The 21,807-nt window shown below is 52.4% G+C and overlaps 9 protein-coding genes across 9 annotated transcripts; 3 read left to right on the forward strand and 6 right to left on the reverse strand.

Moving 5' to 3' along the window:
• Positions 1 to 174: 174 nt before the first annotated feature.
• MYCGRDRAFT_103961 (uncharacterized protein) lies at positions 175 to 1,320 on the forward strand (the record flags this gene model as incomplete). The annotated part of the gene is made up of 2 exons (XM_003854076.1): positions 175 to 337; positions 390 to 1,320. The coding sequence occupies 2 exons, from the start codon at positions 298 to 300 to the stop codon at positions 1,097 to 1,099; spliced, it is 750 nt and encodes a 249-aa protein (XP_003854124.1).
• A 236-nt stretch (positions 1,321 to 1,556) lies between these two features.
• Positions 1,557 to 4,243, forward strand: MYCGRDRAFT_70532 (ATP-binding cassette permease; the record flags this gene model as incomplete). Its single annotated transcript, XM_003854077.1, has 2 exons — positions 1,557 to 3,657; positions 3,710 to 4,243. 2 exons carry the CDS (start codon positions 1,768 to 1,770, stop codon positions 4,241 to 4,243), a joined length of 2,424 nt encoding a protein of 807 aa, XP_003854125.1.
• A 74-nt stretch (positions 4,244 to 4,317) lies between these two features.
• On the reverse strand, positions 4,318 to 5,798 carry MYCGRDRAFT_70537 (uncharacterized protein; the record flags this gene model as incomplete). Its single annotated transcript, XM_003854120.1, has 4 exons — positions 4,318 to 4,455; positions 4,506 to 4,612; positions 4,672 to 5,219; positions 5,279 to 5,798. The coding sequence occupies 4 exons, from the start codon at positions 5,482 to 5,484 to the stop codon at positions 4,318 to 4,320; spliced, it is 999 nt and encodes a 332-aa protein (XP_003854168.1).
• A 483-nt stretch (positions 5,799 to 6,281) lies between these two features.
• MYCGRDRAFT_103966 (uncharacterized protein) lies at positions 6,282 to 7,703 on the forward strand (the record flags this gene model as incomplete). Its single annotated transcript, XM_003854078.1, has 1 exon — positions 6,282 to 7,703. The coding sequence occupies one exon, from the start codon at positions 6,468 to 6,470 to the stop codon at positions 7,539 to 7,541; it is 1,074 nt and encodes a 357-aa protein (XP_003854126.1).
• Positions 7,704 to 8,101: 398 nt separating this feature from the next.
• Positions 8,102 to 9,870, reverse strand: MYCGRDRAFT_103968 (uncharacterized protein; the record flags this gene model as incomplete). Its single annotated transcript, XM_003854119.1, has 2 exons — positions 8,102 to 9,509; positions 9,559 to 9,870. The coding sequence occupies 2 exons, from the start codon at positions 9,732 to 9,734 to the stop codon at positions 8,180 to 8,182; spliced, it is 1,506 nt and encodes a 501-aa protein (XP_003854167.1).
• A 3,896-nt stretch (positions 9,871 to 13,766) lies between these two features.
• On the reverse strand, positions 13,767 to 14,824 carry MYCGRDRAFT_70541 (uncharacterized protein; the record flags this gene model as incomplete). The annotated part of the gene is made up of 1 exon (XM_003854118.1): positions 13,767 to 14,824. The coding sequence occupies one exon, from the start codon at positions 14,805 to 14,807 to the stop codon at positions 13,767 to 13,769; it is 1,041 nt and encodes a 346-aa protein (XP_003854166.1).
• Positions 14,825 to 15,367: 543 nt separating this feature from the next.
• On the reverse strand, positions 15,368 to 16,373 carry MYCGRDRAFT_92186 (uncharacterized protein; the record flags this gene model as incomplete). Its single annotated transcript, XM_003854117.1, has 2 exons — positions 15,368 to 15,964; positions 16,263 to 16,373. The coding sequence occupies 2 exons, from the start codon at positions 16,371 to 16,373 to the stop codon at positions 15,368 to 15,370; spliced, it is 708 nt and encodes a 235-aa protein (XP_003854165.1).
• Positions 16,374 to 16,816: 443 nt separating this feature from the next.
• On the reverse strand, positions 16,817 to 18,614 carry MYCGRDRAFT_92187 (putative major facilitator superfamily transporter; the record flags this gene model as incomplete). The annotated part of the gene is made up of 3 exons (XM_003854116.1): positions 16,817 to 17,218; positions 17,307 to 17,465; positions 17,520 to 18,614. The coding sequence occupies 3 exons, from the start codon at positions 18,612 to 18,614 to the stop codon at positions 16,817 to 16,819; spliced, it is 1,656 nt and encodes a 551-aa protein (XP_003854164.1).
• Positions 18,615 to 19,175: 561 nt separating this feature from the next.
• Positions 19,176 to 21,239, reverse strand: MYCGRDRAFT_39735 (uncharacterized protein; the record flags this gene model as incomplete). The annotated part of the gene is made up of 2 exons (XM_003854115.1): positions 19,176 to 20,762; positions 20,817 to 21,239. The coding sequence occupies 2 exons, from the start codon at positions 21,237 to 21,239 to the stop codon at positions 19,176 to 19,178; spliced, it is 2,010 nt and encodes a 669-aa protein (XP_003854163.1).
• Between the last annotated feature and the right edge of the window lie 568 nt (positions 21,240 to 21,807).

Here is a 21,807-nt window from a genome sequence, read left to right on the forward strand (position 1 = left end):
GATCAGAAGTGGTTTGCGAAGAAAGTGAAGATCCGTTGTGAGCAAGACAAGCTTGACGGTATTTGGCGGAGCTGTTTGCGCTAGCGTCGCAAGTCGCAGGGGCCACCAGCTTTCCTTGTGATCGTGCCTTCTGGCAAGCACCAACAATCAACGATCCGATCTGTTCGACACCGCACTTCCTCCATACCTATCAACTGACTTCGAGATTGCACTGAAGCCCGTTCCATTACCTCAGCTCCACACATATAGCCTCGAGACGCGAACCAAATCGACGACGGAAGATCAGGCACCGCGAACATGGCGGACAGGTTTCCTTCTCTCGACGACTTTGACGCTGGTATGCCCGTTCACTGGACGGAGTCTCACTTGCACAAGCTAATGACATTCAGGCAAGACAGAGGCGACTGGCCAGTCCTCACTCGACGCCCTCGACAGCGAAGAACCCTCCGACTTCCTTGCCCGCGAACGAGCAGCACTAGGAGAGGATGCTGAGCTATTCGCATCAAGTGCCGACAACACTGCCACAGTCGCCGATGCCGATGATGACGACGACGATGATCTTCTGGGTGGAGGTGGTGGAAGCAGCAACCATGACATGAACGGTGCGATGGACGATTTCGAATCATCATTTCCGGCGGTCGACACGTCCAATGAAGCAGTCGCACCAGGTGGCAGTATTACTGGCTCTACGACCCTTCCATACCAGTCATCCACCTACGTCGACGAGGCTGAGCCTGAGGTTCTACGGGAATGGCGCGAACGTCGCGATCTTCAAATTCAGCATCGCGATGAGGTGTCGGCTGGAAAGAAGGCGGAGACTGTGAAAGCTGCCCAGCAGGCAGTGGATGAATTCTACGAGAACTACAACAACCGCAAGGACAAGCAAATCGCGCAGACGAGGAAGGAGGCAGAGGAGTTTTTGAAGAACCGGGAGGACACCACAAGCGGAGGCACGAGCTGGGAGAGAATTGCCAAGCTGGTGGATTTGAGTGGTAAGGGGACATCGGGAGGTGCGGCAGGTAGTGGCAAGGCGAAAATGAGGGAGCTGTTGGTGAACTTGAGGAAGGACGAGAAGGCGCCAGGTGCTACTGGGTATTGAGGGAGGAGAGTGTACTATGAGAGCGCCTGAGTAATGGAGTCTGCGATCGTGTCAATGTCGCGGAAAAGATTGGCTAGCAGAAGAGTCACGAACAAGCGTCCTCTCGAGAAGCAGACGAGTATGCTTGCAATCACCACAAACTTGGTAGTAGAATGTGGTCAGTCTGGTGTCTCGCGACCGTAGCCTAGCCACGACAGCGACGACACAGCCAGATGATCCAGTTCGCTAGACTGCTTTGTCATACAATGCGAGTCTTCCGGCTCCGTTCAAATATCATCCTCAGTGACAATCCACCTCCGACGAGACCTTGAATCTTCACGTGACCTGTTCAGAGCTGGGGAAGCCGGGGTCTTCGACGTCGGAGCTGTGGCCGTTGCATTGACATGACATCCAGGGATCCTCCCCACGTCCGACAACGAAACATCCACGACGTGTATACCATTGGTGTAGCACCTGCCTAACTCTTCCGTTCGCCTTTCATTCAGCCTTGTTGACGTCGATACTCACGACATTAGATCTCTCTGGACATCTTGCGTGTTGCTTGGACGGTCCATTGGTATTCGCGTCATCGATCATGTCGATTGGAAAAGGCGGGCAATAGTGCGACACTGCGAGTTTGACGGATTGGCGACGAGTCGTGGCGAAGAAGGGGAATCGCTGCCACTGCGATGGCCTTGCGTGGGCCGAACATCCTTGCGCGGCGGGCGTGGGACAGTTTGGGAAATGGCGCGTTGTTCACAACCAGAATACGGAGCTGCATAGGTGAACCACAGCGGCCGGGATGGACATGTACGACGCAAGTTGGACTGCGGGCTGGCGCCTTACCATCCTCACAACTACGAAATCTCTTCACCAGCCGGAATGGACCACTCTCACGCCCGGCGACGTGTTCCAAAGGTACCGCGATCAAGCAGTCGTTGTCTGTGGCCATAGCACAACAGCGACTGCTGCAGACCTCGAAGCCCTCCCACGAAGCGCGTGCGGTCACCGAACCATCCGGGAAAGAGAAGTCCCGCGGGCAGGCGGCGAAGCAGTCCAGCGATCCGGCCGATGAGGACGCCGAGGATGAGACACAAAACTTCAAAAAGTCGGACAAAGCCGCGAAAGCTTCGCAGATCAATCTCAGCGCAAAACTCTCCGGTGGAGGCAAAGATGGTAAGGGCAAGCCCGGTGGAGGTCGGCAAGAGGTCTGGCGGTTGTTGAAGATTGCTCGTCCCGAGTTGCGAATCTTGAGTTGGGCATTCCTCTTCTTGCTCATCAGCAGCAGCATCACGATGACCATTCCGTTCAGTATCGGAAAGATCTTGGATGCTGCCACAGCGGAGCAAGGGACTCTGTTCGGCCTCGAGATGGAACACTTTTACATCGGACTCGGTCTGCTTCTGGCGACCGGAGCGTGTGCCAACTATGGACGCATCATTCTTTTGAGGATTGTGGGAGAGAGAATTGTCACAAAACTGCGGAGTTCGTTGTTCAAGAGGACGTTCGTGCAAAATGCTGAATTCTTCGACGCAAATCGCGTGGGAGATCTCATCAGCAGACTGGGAAGCGATACGATCATCGTTGGAAAGAGCATCACACAGAATCTTTCGGATGGAATGCGATCATTGGTATCCGCAACCGCTGGACTATCGTTGATGGGATATGTCAGCCTCAAGCTCACGGGAATTCTGGCCATCATGTTTCCTCCCGTAGCACTCGGTGCCTTTCTTTACGGTCGTGCAATTCGCAATCTCTCTCGCCGGATACAAAAGAATCTTGGTACCCTCACGAAGATTGCGGAGGAGAGGCTGGGCAATGTGCGCACTAGTCAGGCCTTCGCCGGAGAGCAGCAAGAGGTGCACCGATACAACACGCAAGTCAGGAAGATCTTCTTCCTTGGCCGAAAGGAGGCCTTCATCTCCGCGACATTCTTCTCTACTTCTGGGTTCATGGGCAACCTGACTTTCCTCGTGTTGCTCTATGTCGGAGGAGGCATGGTCAAATCAGGAGCAATCAGCGTTGGTGACCTTACAACTTTCCTCATGTACACGGGATATGCTGGGAGCAGTCTCTTCGGTCTGTCATCTTTCTACTCCGAGCTGATGAAGGGAGTGGGTGCGGCCAGTCGGCTGTTCGAGCTACAAGACCGTCAGCCCACAATTTCTCCCACGAAAGGTGACATGGTCAAGTCGGCTCGAGGAACGATCGAGTTCAAGGATGTCGCCTTCTCGTATCCAACACGGCCAGCGCTGAAGATCTTCACGGACCTCACATTCAAGATTCCTCAAGGAAGCAACGTGGCTATCGTCGCGCCATCGGGAGCCGGAAAGTCCACTGTTGCAAGCTTACTCATGCGCTTCTACGATCCCATTCAAGGCAGCATAACCATTGATGGGAAGGATATCAGCACGATGAATGCAAAGCAATTGAGGCGGAAGATTGGCTACGTTGGGCAGGAACCTGTGCTGTTCTCGGGCACCATTGCTGAGAATATTGCATATGGTCGACCACAAGCCAGCCGCAGTGAGATTGTCGCCGCTGCCCGTCAAGCTAATTGTCAATTCATCTCCGACTTTGTGAGTACCTTGTTATACTGATATTGAAACCTATACTGACTCGCCTTGGCAGCCCGATGGCCTCGAAACTTTTGCTGGCGCGCGCGGCACTCAGTTGTCTGGAGGCCAGAAGCAACGAATTGCCATTGCGAGAGCGTTACTCAAAGAGCCTGACATCCTCGTTCTCGACGAAGCCACCTCGGCTCTGGACGCTGAGAGTGAGACACTTGTCAATCATGCATTGCAAAGCTTGCTCCGAGGCGACAACACCACCATTTCCATTGCACACCGTCTCAGCACAATCCAACGCAGTGACACCATCATCTGCATTGGTACCGACGGAAAGGTGGCACAGATGGGCAGTTACGTAGAGCTGAGCAAGGACAAGACTGGTGCTTTTGCAAAGTTGATGGAGTGGCAATTGAGTGGTGGCGAACCGAAGCCGAAGCCGAAGCGCGAAGAGAAAACTCTTGGTGAAGATGGGGAGGAGTTGACGGAGGAAGCGAGAATGAAGCTGAGGCTTGAGGAGCACGATCATGATGAGGGAGACGAGCACGAGGTGGAGGAGGCGGAGGAAGTGAAGAAGGTCAAGGCGAAGGGCAGGTAAACCGCCGCCACGACGCATTTGAGAGCAGGCTTGAAGTGCTTGAGATCTGTCGCGATACCAGTCGATTGCTAGGGTCAACTTTTTGTATACCACCACGCTCCACTAAAAGCCAGCAGTATGCCGACGACATCCACCAAGGTGAATATCCTGCCCTCGGAATACCAGCCCAGGGATAATATCGATAGCATCTTGATATTGCTTACGATATTGAACTATGTTATGTGAGTCTTGACCGAGCAGAGATCAGCTGTTCCAAACGTACCGTCAACGCAGACGTTCTCCCAATGATCATAAATTGCGAGAGATTGATGAAGCTTGCGACGATACCGCCCGCAAACAAGAAACGAAGCGTGTTGGCCGGGATGATCGCTTACAAGACATATTGCGTTAGTTGCTGTTGGTCTTCTTCCATCAAGGTGTGTGCTTACAAAAGTCTGGAAATGTGTCTATACAAAGCGATATCGGAATCAACAGGCACACCGCGGTCGCAGACTGATTGAGCAGGAGCTGTGGTGCCTCCACACCCAAGTCGACGATTTTCTTGCCTATCCAGATCTGGTAGCAGGCCGTGATAGTGACTGCGGCGCCTGCGATTGCTGTCCCGATCACGTTCGTGCGGAGCGCATCTACGCTCACAATTCCGACGCCAGTGCAAGTAATCAGCACGGCCAAAATCTTGTTACGCTCGATAGTCTTCCGGAACAGGATGAAATTGATCCAGACCACGGCGGGTGCCGTCAGAATCTTCGCCAGCTGGTAGACGCCTACAGGATTCGTTGCGAGGCTCAAGTTGTTTAGCAGCAAGAATCCTGCGAAGAAAGCACTCAACGGAAGGACTTGCAGAGTTGGCAATCGTATAGGCGTGAATAGCCGTCGGCTTCCGCGTGATGCGGCACACAAGACTATGAACGTCGCTGCGAAGTGCCACATTGATATCATGATTTGTGCTTTGCGCAGCTGCGGATCGGCGAAGACGCTATGAAGAGAATCAGAGAATCAGCAGGTGCTCGCGTTGATCGATCCAGGCCGACTGACAATTTGTTCATAAAGACAATAGCGATCGTCGCGGAGGCGTTCAATCCCACCCAGAGAGCATCAATGAATCGTGACCTCTGTTGGGAAGATGTTCTCCACCGTGGGAGCCGGTCCTCGTACAAGGCGCTGTCCAGGGCCGTTTCTTCGTCCTTCGATTCCATACTGGGAGGCTCCACGTCGTTGGATAAGGTACTGAAGGATGTCATCTCCGGCCGAGAGGTACGCGCGAGTGAAGTGCTTTGCGGAGGACTCGGTCAGGAACAGACGTGGCGTGCAGTACGCTTGTTTGCCGATACAATGCTACAGCGGAAGAAGGCACACGGAAATGGAGTCGTCGCGTTGTCGCCGGGGGTATATCCACCGAGGAGCTACCTCATACGGCCAGATTTGAAGAAGCCGCAGCCTTGCAGGGCATCTTCCCAGAGGAGTACAACACAGATTGACGACATGGCGGATGTGTATCTGAGGGATCCGGACTCCCGAAGGCACTGTGTCAAGCCAGAAAAGTCTTGGACAGCAAGCTGGCCGACAGTGCAATCTCAACCGACCTTGCGGAGAGAGATGCGCGCCAGGGGGGTTGATGGCACCACGTGTGTGGTCCACTACCTGCATCTGGTCAAGCGTGTGATCTGGGTTGCTGGCGACTCCAGATTTGAGTTTGGAACATACCCACCTCACACCACCACACCACCACACCCATCGCAAGATCTAAGACCACCTTCGGGCACGCCGAGCAGCCCTGCTATTGCAATTGGCGGCTTGCAGGCGAACACGAGAATTGTCCGCCACCATGAGCCGCAGCGTCTGCTCTCCTGCTGTAGCGCGTCTCTGCGATGAGCCTGCTCCCGGAGATTGAGTGGCCGTTCCGCGTACCGAGGGAACAACAGCTCGACCTCCCCTCCCAATCCGAAATCATGTCGATCCGTTGGCTCGCTACAGAGGTACATGTACCGCTCAACGGCGTCCTTTTTGGCCGCCGCATCATATGATTTTGCGGCTTAACATTAGGGGCAGTCGAGACTAGAGAGATTGAGTTGGGGCCCTGAACTATCAAGGCGGCACAAAACCGACGGCATCCCCATTCCCCCACTTCGCAGATTGATTCCCGCCGTCGTGTGTGTGCTATCCGATATACGAACGACTTCTTGGCCCGACACCAATTAGCAAGGGCTTCTGCGACATTTTGATCATGTCGGCAGACATGGATCAGCTGCAGGGCATGCAGGCAAAAGCGAAGAGCATGGCCAGCGCCGTCGCCGCCAGCTTACCCGAAGCCATTCCCTGGTCCAAGTCCTACCACCTGCCCACCGATCTGAAGAACTATGCGAGGCTTCGCATCGTACGTGTCGTTGCCGCTGGCGTTGTCATGCTCTGGTGTGCTTCCGTGTTTGGACTATTCGCGTCTGCGACAAAGGTCAAAATAAGCCTGCCGTCGCTTGTTGATGGCGACGTGCTGGACCGGAATTCGACCGAACGACTGCCTCTTATTCCACCCAACATATATCAAATATTCCTCGGCTGGGAACCGGACAAGGCTAAGGACTACTCAGACAATATTCTCAGCTGGATCGGCAAGAGTCCCTCGTACAGCTACACGCTTCTCGATGACGAGGGCGCCCAGTCCATCGTCTCCAAGTTGGCCGAATCATCGACGCACGCACATATCCTACCCGTCTTCTACGCTATGGGTCGTCGTGTAATGCGTGTCGACTTCCTGCGCTACCTCCTCCTCGCGCTCGAAGGCGGTGTCTACAGTGATATCGACACAGAACTGCTCAAGCCCGTCCACGACTGGGTCCCGAAAGCGCTCCAGAACTCCACAAGGCTAATAGTCGGTATCGAAGCCGACCACTCACCTCCCATCGCCGGCACGACTTACGAGACCCAATTTTGCCAATGGACGCTGGCCGGCGCACCAGGCCATCCGGTCCTTTGGCGTATGGTCGACAAGGTCCTCGACACGATCCGCACTCGACCCTTCAGTGCTCATTCAGTCGACTACTCTAACGACGAAGTCCTCGGCATCGGCGGCCCGGCCGGCTGGACAGAAACCATCTACGAGTACCTGAGCGATGAGGCCGGCGAACCCGTCACCTGGCGGAACCTAACTGGCATGACGGAGCCGAAGCTCTTCGGCGACGTTCTTGTCCTCCCGATAGATGGCTTCGCCTCGAATGTCGGCCATTCCGGCTCTCATGGCGATCAGGCTCCAGGCGCAATGGTCAAGCATCATTTTAAGGGGAGCTGGAGGGGAGGCAATTGAATGTTCGTCTTGTAGCGTTGTTTTATCCAAGGGCAAGGCTGTTGTGAGCGGCCTTTACTGGAGCACTTGATGCATGGAGTCTGCGATGGTCTTTGTTATATATACCATGGGTGTATTAGTCGTACATTAGCTCACTACAGAAGCAGAATGGAATCGAGAAGCAAACTTTGCCCCTTCTCCTTTAGGTGGAGGTCAGGATAGGTCTGTGTTATAAAGGAATTGGTTTTCATGTGTCCTGCAAAGGACGCGCGGGCCATTCTGTGCAATGTTTGTAGGCAAGTAGAGGCATATATAGGTGAAATGCACCTCGCATCGCAATCTGCCCTTGTTCTTGGTCATATGGCTTTCTGTTTGCGGGCTTTACCATAGGCTCGTGCAAGCGTATGTACAACGTGGGATGCTATTGTGCTGTCGTCGCCTAGATTCATAGAACATTGGCCTTCCTTCGACACCCGGTGCTAGCGAACAAACTGCAGTCGTAGCACTTTTCGCTTATAACTTATGAGGGTACCCTACCTCGCTATCGGACGAGCTTCATTCTTGGGCTTGCACGTATTAGACGACAAAGAACGGCATGTGAATTGCGCTAGAACTGATCAATCTGATTCCTTCACCGATCTGCGTGCCTAAGCTAAAACCTAAACGGCGAACAGCTTCCTTTGTAGGCGGCTCGCGACCCGAACGCATTGTATATCCACCATGCGGAAAAGTTCAGCGGCCCAGAGCACAAGGACAGTCATGACAAGATACCCTGGTACCCAATTCAACATTTCGGAAGGCGGTCCAAAATGCTCCGCTTGCCATGGAACGAACCACTTTTCCCAGACGATCCATCGGACCGTGTTATGCATAGCGTATATGCCGAAGGAGAGCTCGCCCAAATACTGAGAAAAGGAAGCCACAAAAGGACGCTGGAGTAGAGGCGACAGCTCGAGGGAGTACATGAGCATGACTGACCCAGTGGCTGGGGCCAAGTGACTTTTAGCACCATCCGACCATGTTGGCGGGATGATCCATGCAAGAAGACTAAAGGGCAGAGGGTCGTTCGTCGCGGGGGCGCTCATGGGCCCACCGAGCAGGCAAAGCGAGTAGTAGACAGGTACCAGGAGAGGTAACTGGCGGAGTAGAGTCCAATGCCTCTCCGTGAATTGTAGAAAAGTGCGTAGCGGTTTCCCAACCCAAGAGCGTGCATGTTGTGTTCCGGGCCATCCCTCGAGGTCGATGTCCTCCTTATCGCGGATCTCGATTAGGGCGCTGTCCTCGGCGGTGTCGTCGATAGAGGGCCGCGCAACAGGGACTGTTGTCGTAGGTAGCGACGTGGACTCCGCTAAGCGCTGCTTCGCTCTCAATTGCCTACGATCTGCCATGATCATGCCGGCCAAGTGCAACGCACCATAAATCGCCTCCCACCACATGCAAGCGAGACTGATTACGAGAATTGTGTAGATTCTCTGTCGATAGTCCATTTTGCAGACTGCCGCGCAGCAGATGTAAACGAGAATACTGGCTCTGAATTGCACCGGAATCGTCCACATCTGGAAGAGATAGTGCGTTCGGAAACCATGGTGATAGTACCAGGAGTCGACGTGTGCGAATGGATCGCTAGATCGTACGGTGTCGGCCAGCCAATAACGAATATTTGCCCAGAGTGTCGGCTGTAGGACGTCGTTGCCATCGGGGTTCACGGCAACACCGGACGCTATAGCTAGCATAGCGATGAAGGTGGCGAAGATGCAGGGGAGATACATTCGGATGTATCGACGGAAGATCGATGAGCCAAGAGAGTCGAGAACTTTGACGTGGTCTTTGCTGTGTATATAGCCGAGCGTCGAGTAACTGAGGGTGAATCCGGATATCACAAAGAAGACGTCCACGGCGGAGTTTGGACCATTGAACATTTTGACCGCGCTGTACTTGGCGAAGCCGTGGTAGGGGATGGGGAGGCGGAGGTGATGGTTGTAGACAAACCTGTCTGCATTTAGTCGAGCGGGTCTTATGTGGATGTTTGGAGACAGACCATGCTGCATAACCTCGCAGAGCGTCCAAGTAGGCAGTTCCAGAAAGCGGCCCACCTCTGACTGGCTTCAATGATCGTGGAAAAATGACTGCCGCGTGCGACCCTAGCCGGATGGCGGCATGCATAGCCTTCAAAAGGCCTGCAGAAACGCTGAGCGTGAGATCTCGGACTGCCATCCTGGCTGTGAGGTGCTCGTGCAGACCAGATAGCACAGGTGTTGGCGCATAGCGAAGCTAGGTAGCGGGAGGACTGCAATATGTATGCATAGCATATTAAGTGTACGGTTCGTTAGATCATGTCTTGAAATGAGTTGCAAACCCCTCGTCGAACTATGCCGGATCCACTGTTGCGTTAGGTGAGCCGAACTTTTGACCTGGACGAGAAGAGATGTGTCTGCGAATGCCAAGCGCGTTCGGTACCGTGACAGGAGGCGGTAGGCTATGACCAACCGTGATTCCGGTTTATTGGAAGCGACGTAGTGTGTCCCTCCTGCATGGTTGTTACTGGTCGAGCGTCTGAACTTGGTTCATCCGTTCCAGTGGAAGCTCGCTGCACTATTAATGTTCAGGAGGAAGGCTACGTGTTTGTGAAGTCCTACCTCACCTGTCCGCTCTTTGTGAACTCCTAGCTTGCCGATGACTCTTGCTCACGGCACATTAGCATATAAATAGGTGCAAAAAGTTGGTTCAGAGGATTGCGTCGTTGCCCCTGTCTGTTTGGGCACTTTGGAGAATAAGATGCACGCGCGCTTCTTATCCGCCGTCGCCGAGGGGAAAACCAGTCTAGTAGGCGTACAGCTGCCATGCCTTTCATCACCGCGCTGTCGACGTGAGATCGAGGACTGCGAGAAGTCTTAGCGGGCGCTGCCGGGTAATAGGAATATCGTCCAGGCTTTGAAACTCCACTTCTCCAGGGGCTCAGGTCTGGGAAGACGGATCTTTACGAGAACAGGCCATGAATTGCGAGTGCTCCGATAGAGGCGTGTTCATGTTGTCTCACGCTTTCTGCCCAAGGTGATGACGTTACCGTGTTAGGACTGTGTGCTTGGCGGCCGGCACGCAGTGGGTCCCACGTTATTCGGTACTGCTGTTCCGCCCGGATTCCGCGAGATGAGGCTCTAGTTGAGGTGTGGCCAGAACGCGGTAGAACCAGGACTTTGAGGTAGTAGCGTGGCGGGGAGTGGTAATGTCCACATAGATCGGCATGAGACACTGCCGTGGTTGGAGAGCTTGGCAAGTAAGGAAGTTTCTGAAGACTGCTTATTTATGCCCTAGGAATCTTTTAACGCGTGACTCGAGCATCGTGGTGGTCGCGATGTCGTATTGTGGCATGGCTGTCATGCGCAAAGGTCGCCGGAAAGCATTTTGAGACCTCAGGGGGCCACAATGTAGTCTTCGATGGAGTGCGTAATTGTGAAACGACGTCGATCTTTCAGGATTTAGCGTACCATACTTTTCGCAGCAATCGTCGGCGCCGTCGGGGAACACGTATGCTTCCTCCTAGTCCCGGATTAAGATAGAAGAAGCGATACAAGAGGCAGAGTAGATGCTCGCTGCAGTAAAAGACAGGAAGGAGAGGAAGAAAGAGACGGTCGATTAAAGGATTGTCGGATAGCTGAAGTTGTAACAGAGTTCGCTTAGTTAGCCTGCTGCTTCCGGAATTCAGCTTGTTTTCAACAAGGGTAAATGAAAGACAATCCCTTGCTTGTAGGGCGGTGGCGCTCGCAGGGGGACCTTACCGTCGCCGAATGTGCAATTACTGCAACAACGTTAATGCAACTTTAATAACCGCAGGCCGCAGGACACTTTTCATTCGGAGCGAATGAAAGAGAATCCCCTGCTTGCGGAGCGATGCCGGTTATAACGACGTCTTTGGTTTAAAGCTTCGTGCAAAGTTAGTCGGCGACAAAAAGACGGAAATGCAGTTCACTCGTGTTAATATCTCGTTCATTTAGGGCAAATGAACTACATTAGCTACCGAATGAAAGAGATCTTGGTCTATAAGTAGATGTGTGTCTAGAGGGCGACAGCGATAGAAATGTACTTTACTCGTGTTAATATCTCGTTCATTTAGGGCAAATAAACTCTATTAGCTACCGAATGAAACGGATTTACTGCGACCTCGTCGTCGCCTGTATATATTGCAAATAGCGACGACGGTAAGGATATCTCTTTCATTCGCTTAGTAATGTTTTTCATTTGCCCTAAATGAACGAGATTTAGCAGGTAATAAAACAGATTTACCTACTATTGCTGCCCTCGAACATATATCCGGCTATAGAGTCGGCAGCTACAAAATCTCTTTCATTCGCTTAGTAATGTCTTTCATTTGCCCCAAATAAAAGAGATTAAGTAGGCAATGAAACAGATATACCTACTATTCCTGCCCTCGAACATAGATCCGGCTATAGAGTCGGCAGCTACAAAATCTCTTTTATTCGCTTAGTAATGTCGTTTATTTGCCCTAAATGAAAGAGATTAAGTAGGCAATAAAACGGATATACCTACTATTCCTGCCCTGGAACATAGATCCGGCTATAGAGTCGGCAGCTACAAAATCTCTTTCATTCGCTTAGTAATGTCGTTCATTTGCCCCAAATGAAAGAGATTAAGTAGGCAATAAAACGGATATACCTACTATTCCTGCCCTCGAACATAGATCCGGCTATAGAGTCGGCAGCTACAAAATCTCTTTCATTCGCTTAGTAATGTCGTTCATTTGCCCCAAATGAAAGAGATTAAGTAGGCAATAAAATAGATATACCTGTCGTCGCTGTCCTAGAGGTTTTGTAGTCTTAAACATTATCGACGGCGATATCTAGTTTATTCGCTTAGTAATCTCTTTCATTTGCCCTAAATGAACGAGATTTAGTAGGCAATGAAACGGATATACCTGCCCTTAAACATATGTCCGGCTATAGAGGGGTAGTAGGAGCATCTACAACTAAGGCGAAATGTCTTTCAGTCGCATAGTATAGCTTTTCATTTGCCCTAAATGAACTACTTTTAGAAGTCGTCTTATAGCAGAACGCCTCTACTATCGTGTAATCAATTTTCGACATTATGACGGCGAGGTCTTTAAATATCCTTTTTATTCGATAGTAGAAGGGCTTTATTTAGGGCACATAAACTACATTACGTACAAAGAGACGCTGCATAGACGTTGTAGATAAGTTAGGAAGGTGCGGAGCTAGGGGAATGTGCAACTGTCTAGGGCATCTAAACACGGCTTAGCGCGTCTAGACGCCGCCCTATTTGGACAAGCTAGACGGGCGTACCTGCCTAGAACAAAACTTTATACCTTCCTAAGGCAATATACGTAAATAAAGTAGGATCTGTCGTAAACTATAGGAATCTCGCGCAAACAGCCTTATAATTATGTTTATTCACCTTAAATAAAAGAGATTTTATAAGTAGTAGAGGTTAGAGTCTTCTCCCTAGCTATATAGACCAAAAATCGATAGTTAGGGCGAATTGCTCTTTGTTCGATGTAAAATCTCGTTCATTTGTCCCGAATGAACAGCTTCCTAGCGCGAATGAAAAGCATTTCGATAACCTCGCTATATTGTAAAAAGTCGGCAGTTTGGGCGAATTGCTCTTTGTTCCATGTAAAATCTCGTTCATTTGCCCCGAATAAACAGCTTCTAAAAGCTAACAAAAAGCATTTCGATAACCTTGCCGTCTTATAAAAACTCGTTAATTTCGGCGAATTGCTTTTTATTTGCCCTTAAATCTCGTTTATGAAGGGCAAATAAAGTGGATTATGTAAGCCGGCTATGCATTACTAGAAGACCCGACTAATCCTAGACGAAAAACCCCTCTAATAGCGACAGTGAGCTTTTTATATAGAAGTTAGATAAATGTACTTTATTTACCCTACATGAATACGATTATATACCGACTAAAAAGGATTTACGACTTGCTCGAGACTTATTGTCGTCGTCTCTAGGAGTAATGTATATGTTTGAATAACTATATAAAATCTAGTTCATTTAGCCAGAATGAACTACATTTGGGAGCCGGTGTCATTACTATCGCTAGCTTACTAGGTATATCCACATTACTAAAGCCGTAAGTGCTAAAACTACACAATGACCGGAGTTATCGAGAGGACCGGGAGCTGATGAACGGGCTTTGTTCCAAACGATTTGCATTTATAGAAACGATGAGTGGGTATATAGTACTATCTCTATCATATATGCAGCCTCCTCATAACAGCGGCATGTTGAATGTCGCACTGTGATCGATCGTCTCAGGTGTAATCTCAATCCGCTGTCCCGTCGTGCCAAAAAGCACATCCCACAGTCGAGTCTGCTTGCCATAGTTCGAGCTCTTCTTCCAGCCTCTCCGGTGATGAAGATCATGGTCCTCAACCGCCAGCTCACAACCGAATGCCTTCAAGAACGGCGACGCAGCACTCGTCGTGGTGGAGTAGATCCTCAATCCGCTGTGGCCAAAAGCCTCCGAGAAGATGACATATTCGTGGCAAATCCACCAGTCGTGGAAGCCCATCGGCAGTTGGAAGGCGTACTTCAACACGGCCCAGGTGAGAAACGGGATGAGGGCGATCTCCAAAAACTCTTGCTCGTGATCGGCGTAGGATGATAGCATCGGGTTGGGGTGCTTGGTCAAGTGGTGAGTGCGGTGATATTGCCAGAGGTAGTCCAATTCGTGGCAAGCTCGATGATACGCGTAGAAGAATCCATCGAGAACGACTGAGTAGAGCGCCAACTCGACCGGAAGCCACCAGCTGAGTTGCATGCCTCCGCGGCGTCGGTAGGCAAAGAGCATGGTCATCATTGGCCGAATCGAGGTGGTCAATTGCAGTGATGCGAACACCTTGTTGACACCAACATCTGGGACCTCATCCCGGGCGTGCTTGTCGCCGTCGAGGTAGCCATACTTGTATCCGAGTCGGCGGAGAATCTTGACTTCGTGAATGGAGTTGATCTGCATGGCCATGGTGTACAAGAAGTACACGGCAAAAGGGTGGAAATCGTAGCCGGTCCACGAGATGTAGGCCTGCTGAAGGAGCATCGGCCAGATGGCGTGTAATAAGATCCAGACGTGGCATGACCATTCGGATAATACCGGCATCTTGTCGGTCTTCGCGTGGATAGGAGGCTCCTGGCCTGGAACAGTATGGAAGGCGTCGAGCCAGATGAGGAACTTGTGTGAGAATCCCCATTGCTTCTCATCGCCACGCCAGGTGGACTTCATAGAATCTTGCGGTCGTCGGTCGATAGCCATGTTGAGTGAAAGGAGTGTGAGATGCTTGCTGAATTAATACGACTGGAGGCATGCCACCATGTATGTATGTGTTTTGGCCTCCGAAGCTCTACACCAGGGCACGTCAGGTCCTGGATGCCGAGGACTCGGTTTCAAAGAAAGTTGTGGAAGCCGTTGGCGTCATACGAGCCGTGAAGATAGCGGTCTAACCTGGTATGGAACTTCCAAAAGTTTATCGTCAAGGATTTCGCCTCTGCGATTGGCTGGCTCGCACAGCCAAGGATGTCCAAACGATCCTCCACGCCGTATAGGGTTCATGCTCGTTCCGGAGTGTACGGACTGCCCTATAGCATAAGTTATAGAGGAGGATGGACCCCACGTTTGGCCCCAGGCTCCAGATTTCGCGGCTCTCTCTGTGGCCGCTTCGCACTGCGGTGGCAGTCTCGTATATCCTGCTCAAGCGAGAACGAGAACCGCTGCATTTTGATTAATCCATGACAGCAGATATTTTCATCGTCGCAACACTGTCCTGTTGCGGCTGACTTCTACCCATCTGCTGGTCGGATGTCAGATCACGCCGGTTATAACTTGGGTGGTCCCACGTAGAAAGGCGGCTCCTGCTGCTTGTCTCGGCAATCGTACGGTATGTCATCAGAGACAGACAAAGCCAGCTCAGTAATGGCGCTGAGCTGTGATCTGTAACGCTCGAACCACTCGTCCTGGCTGTGAAGCAACACCTTCGTCCAAACAGGTGGCATCGAGGTAGCTGCGCCAGTATACATTGTCGACGCGTATATGACCTCGATCGCAGATAAGCGCAGCAGGTTGATGGTGTCCTTCAAGATCCGCTGACAAAGTGTCACTTCTCGGGCCGTAACCGCTCGACGCAGGACTTGCTTAAACGGATTGAAAAGAGGTGCAGCGGAGAACGTGGTCGGACTTCCCGGCGCAGCATCGATCTGAATTTCCGTGAGTCTGACAAATGCTTGGGTATGCATCTGAGCGGCATTGAATCCTTCAGTCATAGTGGTGGCGGCCAGCAGAATGGCGATGGCGTCGGCAAGGAAGGGGTTGTGGTATGCATCTCCCGCCGACAAGCTATCCATGACTGCGCGGTACACCTTGCCTTTCAACTCCAGAACCTCAGACGTCGTGGGCTTCGGCACACCTATCCAGCTCTGGACCATTCAGCTTTGCAAAGAGCCACACGCTGAGCAGAGCGGCATCGGTGATGGGAGGGCGCTGGACTGGCCTCCCGTCGGTGCGGTGCGGGTACCTCGTTCCAGCTGTGCCGACTTGAAGAAGTTCGCTTTGTGCCGCCGCTCGGCAAGCTGCACTGGCGCGGTGGAATGGCAGGGACCTTTGCCTTACATGCTTAAGGCAGACCAAGCACTTGATGAGTTTGCCGTCTTCCTTGTGCTGTGTATTTGTATGGCGCGAGAGAGTGTCTCGTCTCGGGCAGACCAAGCCACATACGATACACGTAAAACTGTTGGTGTCCTGGGTGGAATGCGCTGATTGTAGTCGGCGGTTGACAGCCCTGCCTCCGGACTCGACGATGACTGTGCTATTCTGATGTTCTGCCATGCTGCGGAGGTCTCTGGTGGTAGCGACCTCGACCTGATGCAGATCTTCAGCTCTCATATAACATCAATGTCGTCGCCGCTGCGCCGCAGCTACGTCGGAGCGCCATGGGGTCCTCAATCTGCAGGGTGTTGGCGGTGGCAGATGTGAGGCTGAATCCAGATAGCCCGTCGAGATCTGATTGGGTTGTCAAAGGATTTCGTGCATGTGGCGCCTGTGAACAGAGAAAAAGCAACTGCATATCCCGCAGCTCCACTTGACAACAACTCCAATTCTGACTGGGGTGTGACGAAAGTTCTGACTTTATATATAGAAGGCACTGTGCTCGCACTCCGAGCGGTCATTCAAAGTGCTATGACAATGCGCTGCTGCGCTGAACGCTCAAAGCTGACATCGTTCGATCGTCGTGAGACTGATCCGAAACTATCGTCTCAGCAGTTATTGCTTTACGGGGCGCAGAAAAGGCGTCTCCTTTGCGTTCTAATCGAGTTCGCCGATGTCCGCTTCTGCTTGACCGAGCGATGTTGTACGAGAAGAGCGCCCACAAGTGTGGCTCCACCAAGGGCCACGGTCAGGAACCAGGTCGAAGTCAAACTTTCGTTGATTGCATGGAAGACATCATTCCACCGCTGCTCCGGGATCCCAGACTTCAGGTTACCGAGTCCATTGTTCTCAAGAAAAGCAGGCGACAGGTCGGGCACGACGTCTTGCAAGTTCGACAACAGCTGATTGGTGAGAATGACATGAGCGACGGCAATGAAGACCGCCGGCCCAATACTCTGTCCGAAAAGAATTACTCCGGTTCCGAGGTTGACATCTGCGGGATTGAGAGTGGTTTGGACTGCTGCCTGCGAGCCTTGAAAGCCGATACCTCCGGCGAAACCCACGAGACCAGAGAACGGGTTGATCTGCGCCAATTCCGTGTGAAGGTCGTACGTCGACAATCAGACCGGCGCCAATGGGCATAAAGATTGAGCCCAAGATCATGAAGGGCTTGTAGTAGCCGAACGTCGAAGTGCCGACTCCATGTATGAACAAGCCAAGCATCATTCCAAGGAGAATGGGCACCATCAAGTAGCCGCTCTCGCTCGGAGTCTATGAGGAGTATGATCAGCCTGTGTTTTGGCAACGGAGTCAGTGAACTCCCACCTTCGAGCGAACAACCTGGTAGTAAGTCGGCAGATGGTACTCCAGGACATTTGTCGTCGAGTTCGTGAACGTCGTATAAAAGCCGGCCACCACACTTCGGTTCTTGAGGATGCGGAATGGGAGCACAGCCGCATCACCACGCCGGTGCTGGTTGAACAAGAAGGCAGCCATGAGTACGGCAAACACAACGAAGAGGACAATGACCTTGACATCTGACCATGAATACTTGGTTCCTGCCCAAGACAGAGCCAGAAAGAGAGCCGTGAGTGACGGGATGAACACGCAGTTGCTGATGAGATCCAACTCTTGGAGCTTCTGTCTAAGGCTGAGGTGGCCTCTCGGCGCTGCTGGCGAGTCCGAAAACAAGAAGAAGATCGAAGTCAAAGACACAGCACCGATTGGCAGATTTATCCTACCATTGTCAGTATTTTCACTCGGACCAGCTGCCGGAACGACTCGCCAGAAGCACCATCGCCATCCCAAAGACTGTGTCAAAGCTCCGCCGACTATCGGCGCTGCAATGATGGCCACTGACTCCACGCACGCCAAAGACCCCGCAAACACGGGTCTTTTCTGTCGTGGTAGGACTTCGTTCAGGACTGCAAAGACGCCAGAGAGAAGTCCAGCGAAACCGACACCCGTCACAGCTCTGCCAGCCACGAACATGCGGGACGATGCGGCAGTCGCACACAGCAGGGAACCGATCAAGGCGATCACATTGCTGCCGAGGAAAACCCTCTTACTCGGAAACAGTGTGTACATCTTTGCGAATGCGAATTGGAAAGCACAGCTGCATAGCCGAAACGCAGACGAATACCGTCCTACGTCCGCCACCGTGTGGAAATGATCTGTGATGCTTGGTACCGCTGTAGCGACAATGTTGGCATCCAGTCCACCGAGGATGAGGACCGTACACAGCGCGAGAATTTGCAGCCATAGCTTCGTGCCAGTAGGATATTCGGGCTCATTTTGCTGTGTGGCATCGACTTCTAGAGTGCTGAAGGGTGAAGGAGAAACTTGTTCTGTTACCCGGTGATCTGCGGTCGTTTGCTCAGGTGAAGCAGTCTCTGTCAATGTCGTCGTGGTAGTCGCCATGGCGTGATATGTCCATCTCAAACGGACTGAGCTGGAGAGGGCAGCACGAAGCGTTATAAGTGCTGCATCGAAATGTCTTAACGGCAGTCACTCCGAGGTCCGACAGGAAGCGGGATCCTACTTACATTAGTCCGAGGCGGCATCACGAGCGAGAAACTGAGTTTGAAACCGTCGTCCCTGCATGAACAGCATGTACGGGTAGTCAGGACGGCCATCGGTGAGCACGCGAAAGAAGATGTTCTGTGAAGCTCATTCGGAGGTCGTACCAGCTTCCTGAGCCTGGTGTTTTCGTTTGTTCTTGCCTGAGGCATCATTCTCTCGTTGACGGCAGATCGGATCGAAACCTTAGAAATCCACACCTGAGTTGCCAGCACGACTACGACAACAATATTAAGAGCAGAGCGTCGCAGCTGCTCGGATTGCTCGATGGGAATGCCGTAAGAGAACTTCCGGGTGCCAGAAATGTCTCATCATGATCTGTTTCCATCGACGCACCTTTATCAATGAGGCAGACTCAGACCTCATGCCTCCAATCTCAAGCCTCTGACCAACAAGCCCCTCTCACATACTCATCCACCTTGCCATCCACTTCTCCGTAATCGCCTTCGCCTCATCGACCAAGCCCAAGTCCAGCATCAATTGCGTCGTCCCACGCACAGCAGACTCCAACGCACTGAAGATCCAGGCATGCGTATAGCTAGTATGCTCGCCGATCACTACCGTACCCATCTCCGTGCGGAAATAGCTTGGTAGGTACAGGTCTTGTTGGCCCACCTTTGGCGAAGCCCAGGCGCCACCTTGAAATTCGACCTGCTCCCAGCAGATGCGGTCGTAGATACCCGTGTATTCCTCTTCCGCAGCAGGGCCATGGATCTTCACCATCGCACGCTGGACATACGCGGCATGCTCGTCTGCAGTCAAGGTCCCGACGGAACGAGCGAGGTCGCCAGAGATGTACGATCCAAGGAGGACTCCTGGACCGGTGGAGTTGATGGCGTAGCTGGGGTAGCAGACAGATCCAATAGCGGGTATGTCAGTTGAGCCGCAGCCGCCGATGATCGGCTCGGGCAAGTGTTCCCAGAAACGAGAGCTGTAGTGGAGGGCGACTTTGCAGCTCGGTTCGTAGCCAAGTCGATCGATGGCGCGGGAGAGAAGTGAAGTGAACGGTGGCAGGCGGGCGAGACGTAGCTTTGGAAATGGAATGGCGACGATGGTGTTGTCCACGGTGAGGTCAGATAAAGCAGGGAATGGAATGGATTTCGCGGTGGTGTTGCGGTAGTGAATTGTCATCTTCTTCGCGGTCGGATCCCAGTCGAGAGAATCGACTGTGGCGTTGAGTATTGTCCGGTTGAGCACTTGAGGACCAAAGGCAGCCGGGAGACGGGAGAGACCCTGATCGATAGTGCGCCACTCTGTGGCGGAGAAGTATACAGAATCGTATGACCACGATGGGGACGAGTCCGAGATATCATCCACTTGATCTGTGATGTTGGCGTCGATCCCAAGAGCATAGTTGAGGTAGCCGGCTTCGGAAAAGTGAAAGTAGCCGTTGTCAACAGCCCATTTGTGTGCGCGGAAAACATTGCTCGCAATGGACCGAAACTTCTCGCGATCAAGGTCGAGCCAGTCTTCATATGCCGTGGACGCCAGAGCGATCTCCGTTGCGTTCGAGTAGGAAGCGTTCGTAGCGGGTGACGCCCTCGGGTTATTGGAAGAGGACTGTATCCATGGGATGAAGTTGACTTTGTAGGCAGGATCATGATTGTTTTGGTCGTTCAAAGAGTCGGCGAGCTGGAAGACCAGGCGATGGTCTTGAATCTCGAGGGTCTCCGCAGGATCATCGTAGGTGATGGAGACTGGAAATCGCATGGGACCCATCTCTTGGTACTGATACTCATCGCTTCGAGTGTTGTTCAAGTACGAGGTATGTACCCTTCCACCGATGCGAGTGCTGGCCTCCAGTATGGTATAGTTGTGGAAACCAACGCTGTCCAAGATATGCGCGGTCATCAGTCCGCCCATGCCTCCCCCAAGAATGCCGATTGTCCTGGACTTGGTAGCGGCGACAAAGACTTCGGTTGGTTCCTTTTCTTGCAGGTATTCAACGCCATCGAACCAAGGGCCCTCGGCGTCCATGACATCGGCAGCCTATAACACCAGTCAGTTGGCAAGCAATGCTTAGCAAGAGTCTGCAAATCTCACCGCAGTCCATCGTTTCTGCTTTCTACTTGAGATGGTCACGGGCGAAGACCTGCCGACCAAAGTGTTCCCAGAAAATGCGTGCAAGCAGCCACCACTCGTGGTTTCAAGTGAAGGTAGCCATACGAATCTTGCCGGTCGCTGCGCTGGATGTGAGATGTGTCTAGCCGCCAATGGATGGCTCCCAACGTGTGTAGATCCCAGCGCATGATCGCAGTCATCGGCCGTGACGGCTCCGCAGTCTCCGTAGTGGATGGCGAGCTCTCCGCTCAAGGGTACATTGTATTGGATGTGGATGTTATGCATGCCACCAGCCTCAGCGATGATGTTGTCCTGGAACGAGATGGTGGCAGAACGAGGCGCAACATTTCCGCTTACCAAGGAAGCCAGGAGCCATATCGCGGAGGCAGAAACTTTGAGAGACATCCTTGAATGACAGCGAATGGAAATGATTGACCTACCTTGCTGAAGGACCGCTGGGACGTTCATATTTGTATGCTCTCCAAGACGCGGGCGGCCAGGTGAAAAATCCTCCTTAGGCGAGCCCGTGGTACATACTGTCCGGAACGACTGTTGCTACCGAGCACTGGTCTGCCGAGCATATCAGTCTCGAGATAAGACATTGTAGGTACATGCACGAGTGCTATCGGTGAGTCTTGATCCACTTGGCTTTGCCTATCATTCGTGCCGCCAAGCGATGTAACAGCAGCCGCATCTAGCAATATCGCTTGGAAGAGGCGAGCGACATGATCGATGGGCGATCGATTGTGGTTATCGCCAGTAGTCTTCCTGGTGGAGCTGCTGACCGAGCGAGGAGTGCATCTCGGTCGGATTGTGGATTCATCTGGGAGGCCAGGCAATAATGGCCGTGGATCCCGCCCATCAAGTAAGGTATTGATTGTCGACGAGGTACGTGCGCGAACAGCGTGAAGTGTATCGCAGGAAAGTCGTGGTGTAGAGTGAGGAAGAAGATGTTGAGTGCCGGGCCGTGAGT

This window comes from Zymoseptoria tritici, chromosome 3 (assembly GCF_000219625.1).
Source record: "Zymoseptoria tritici IPO323 chromosome 3, whole genome shotgun sequence".
NCBI lineage: Eukaryota > Fungi > Ascomycota > Dothideomycetes > Mycosphaerellales > Mycosphaerellaceae > Zymoseptoria > Zymoseptoria tritici.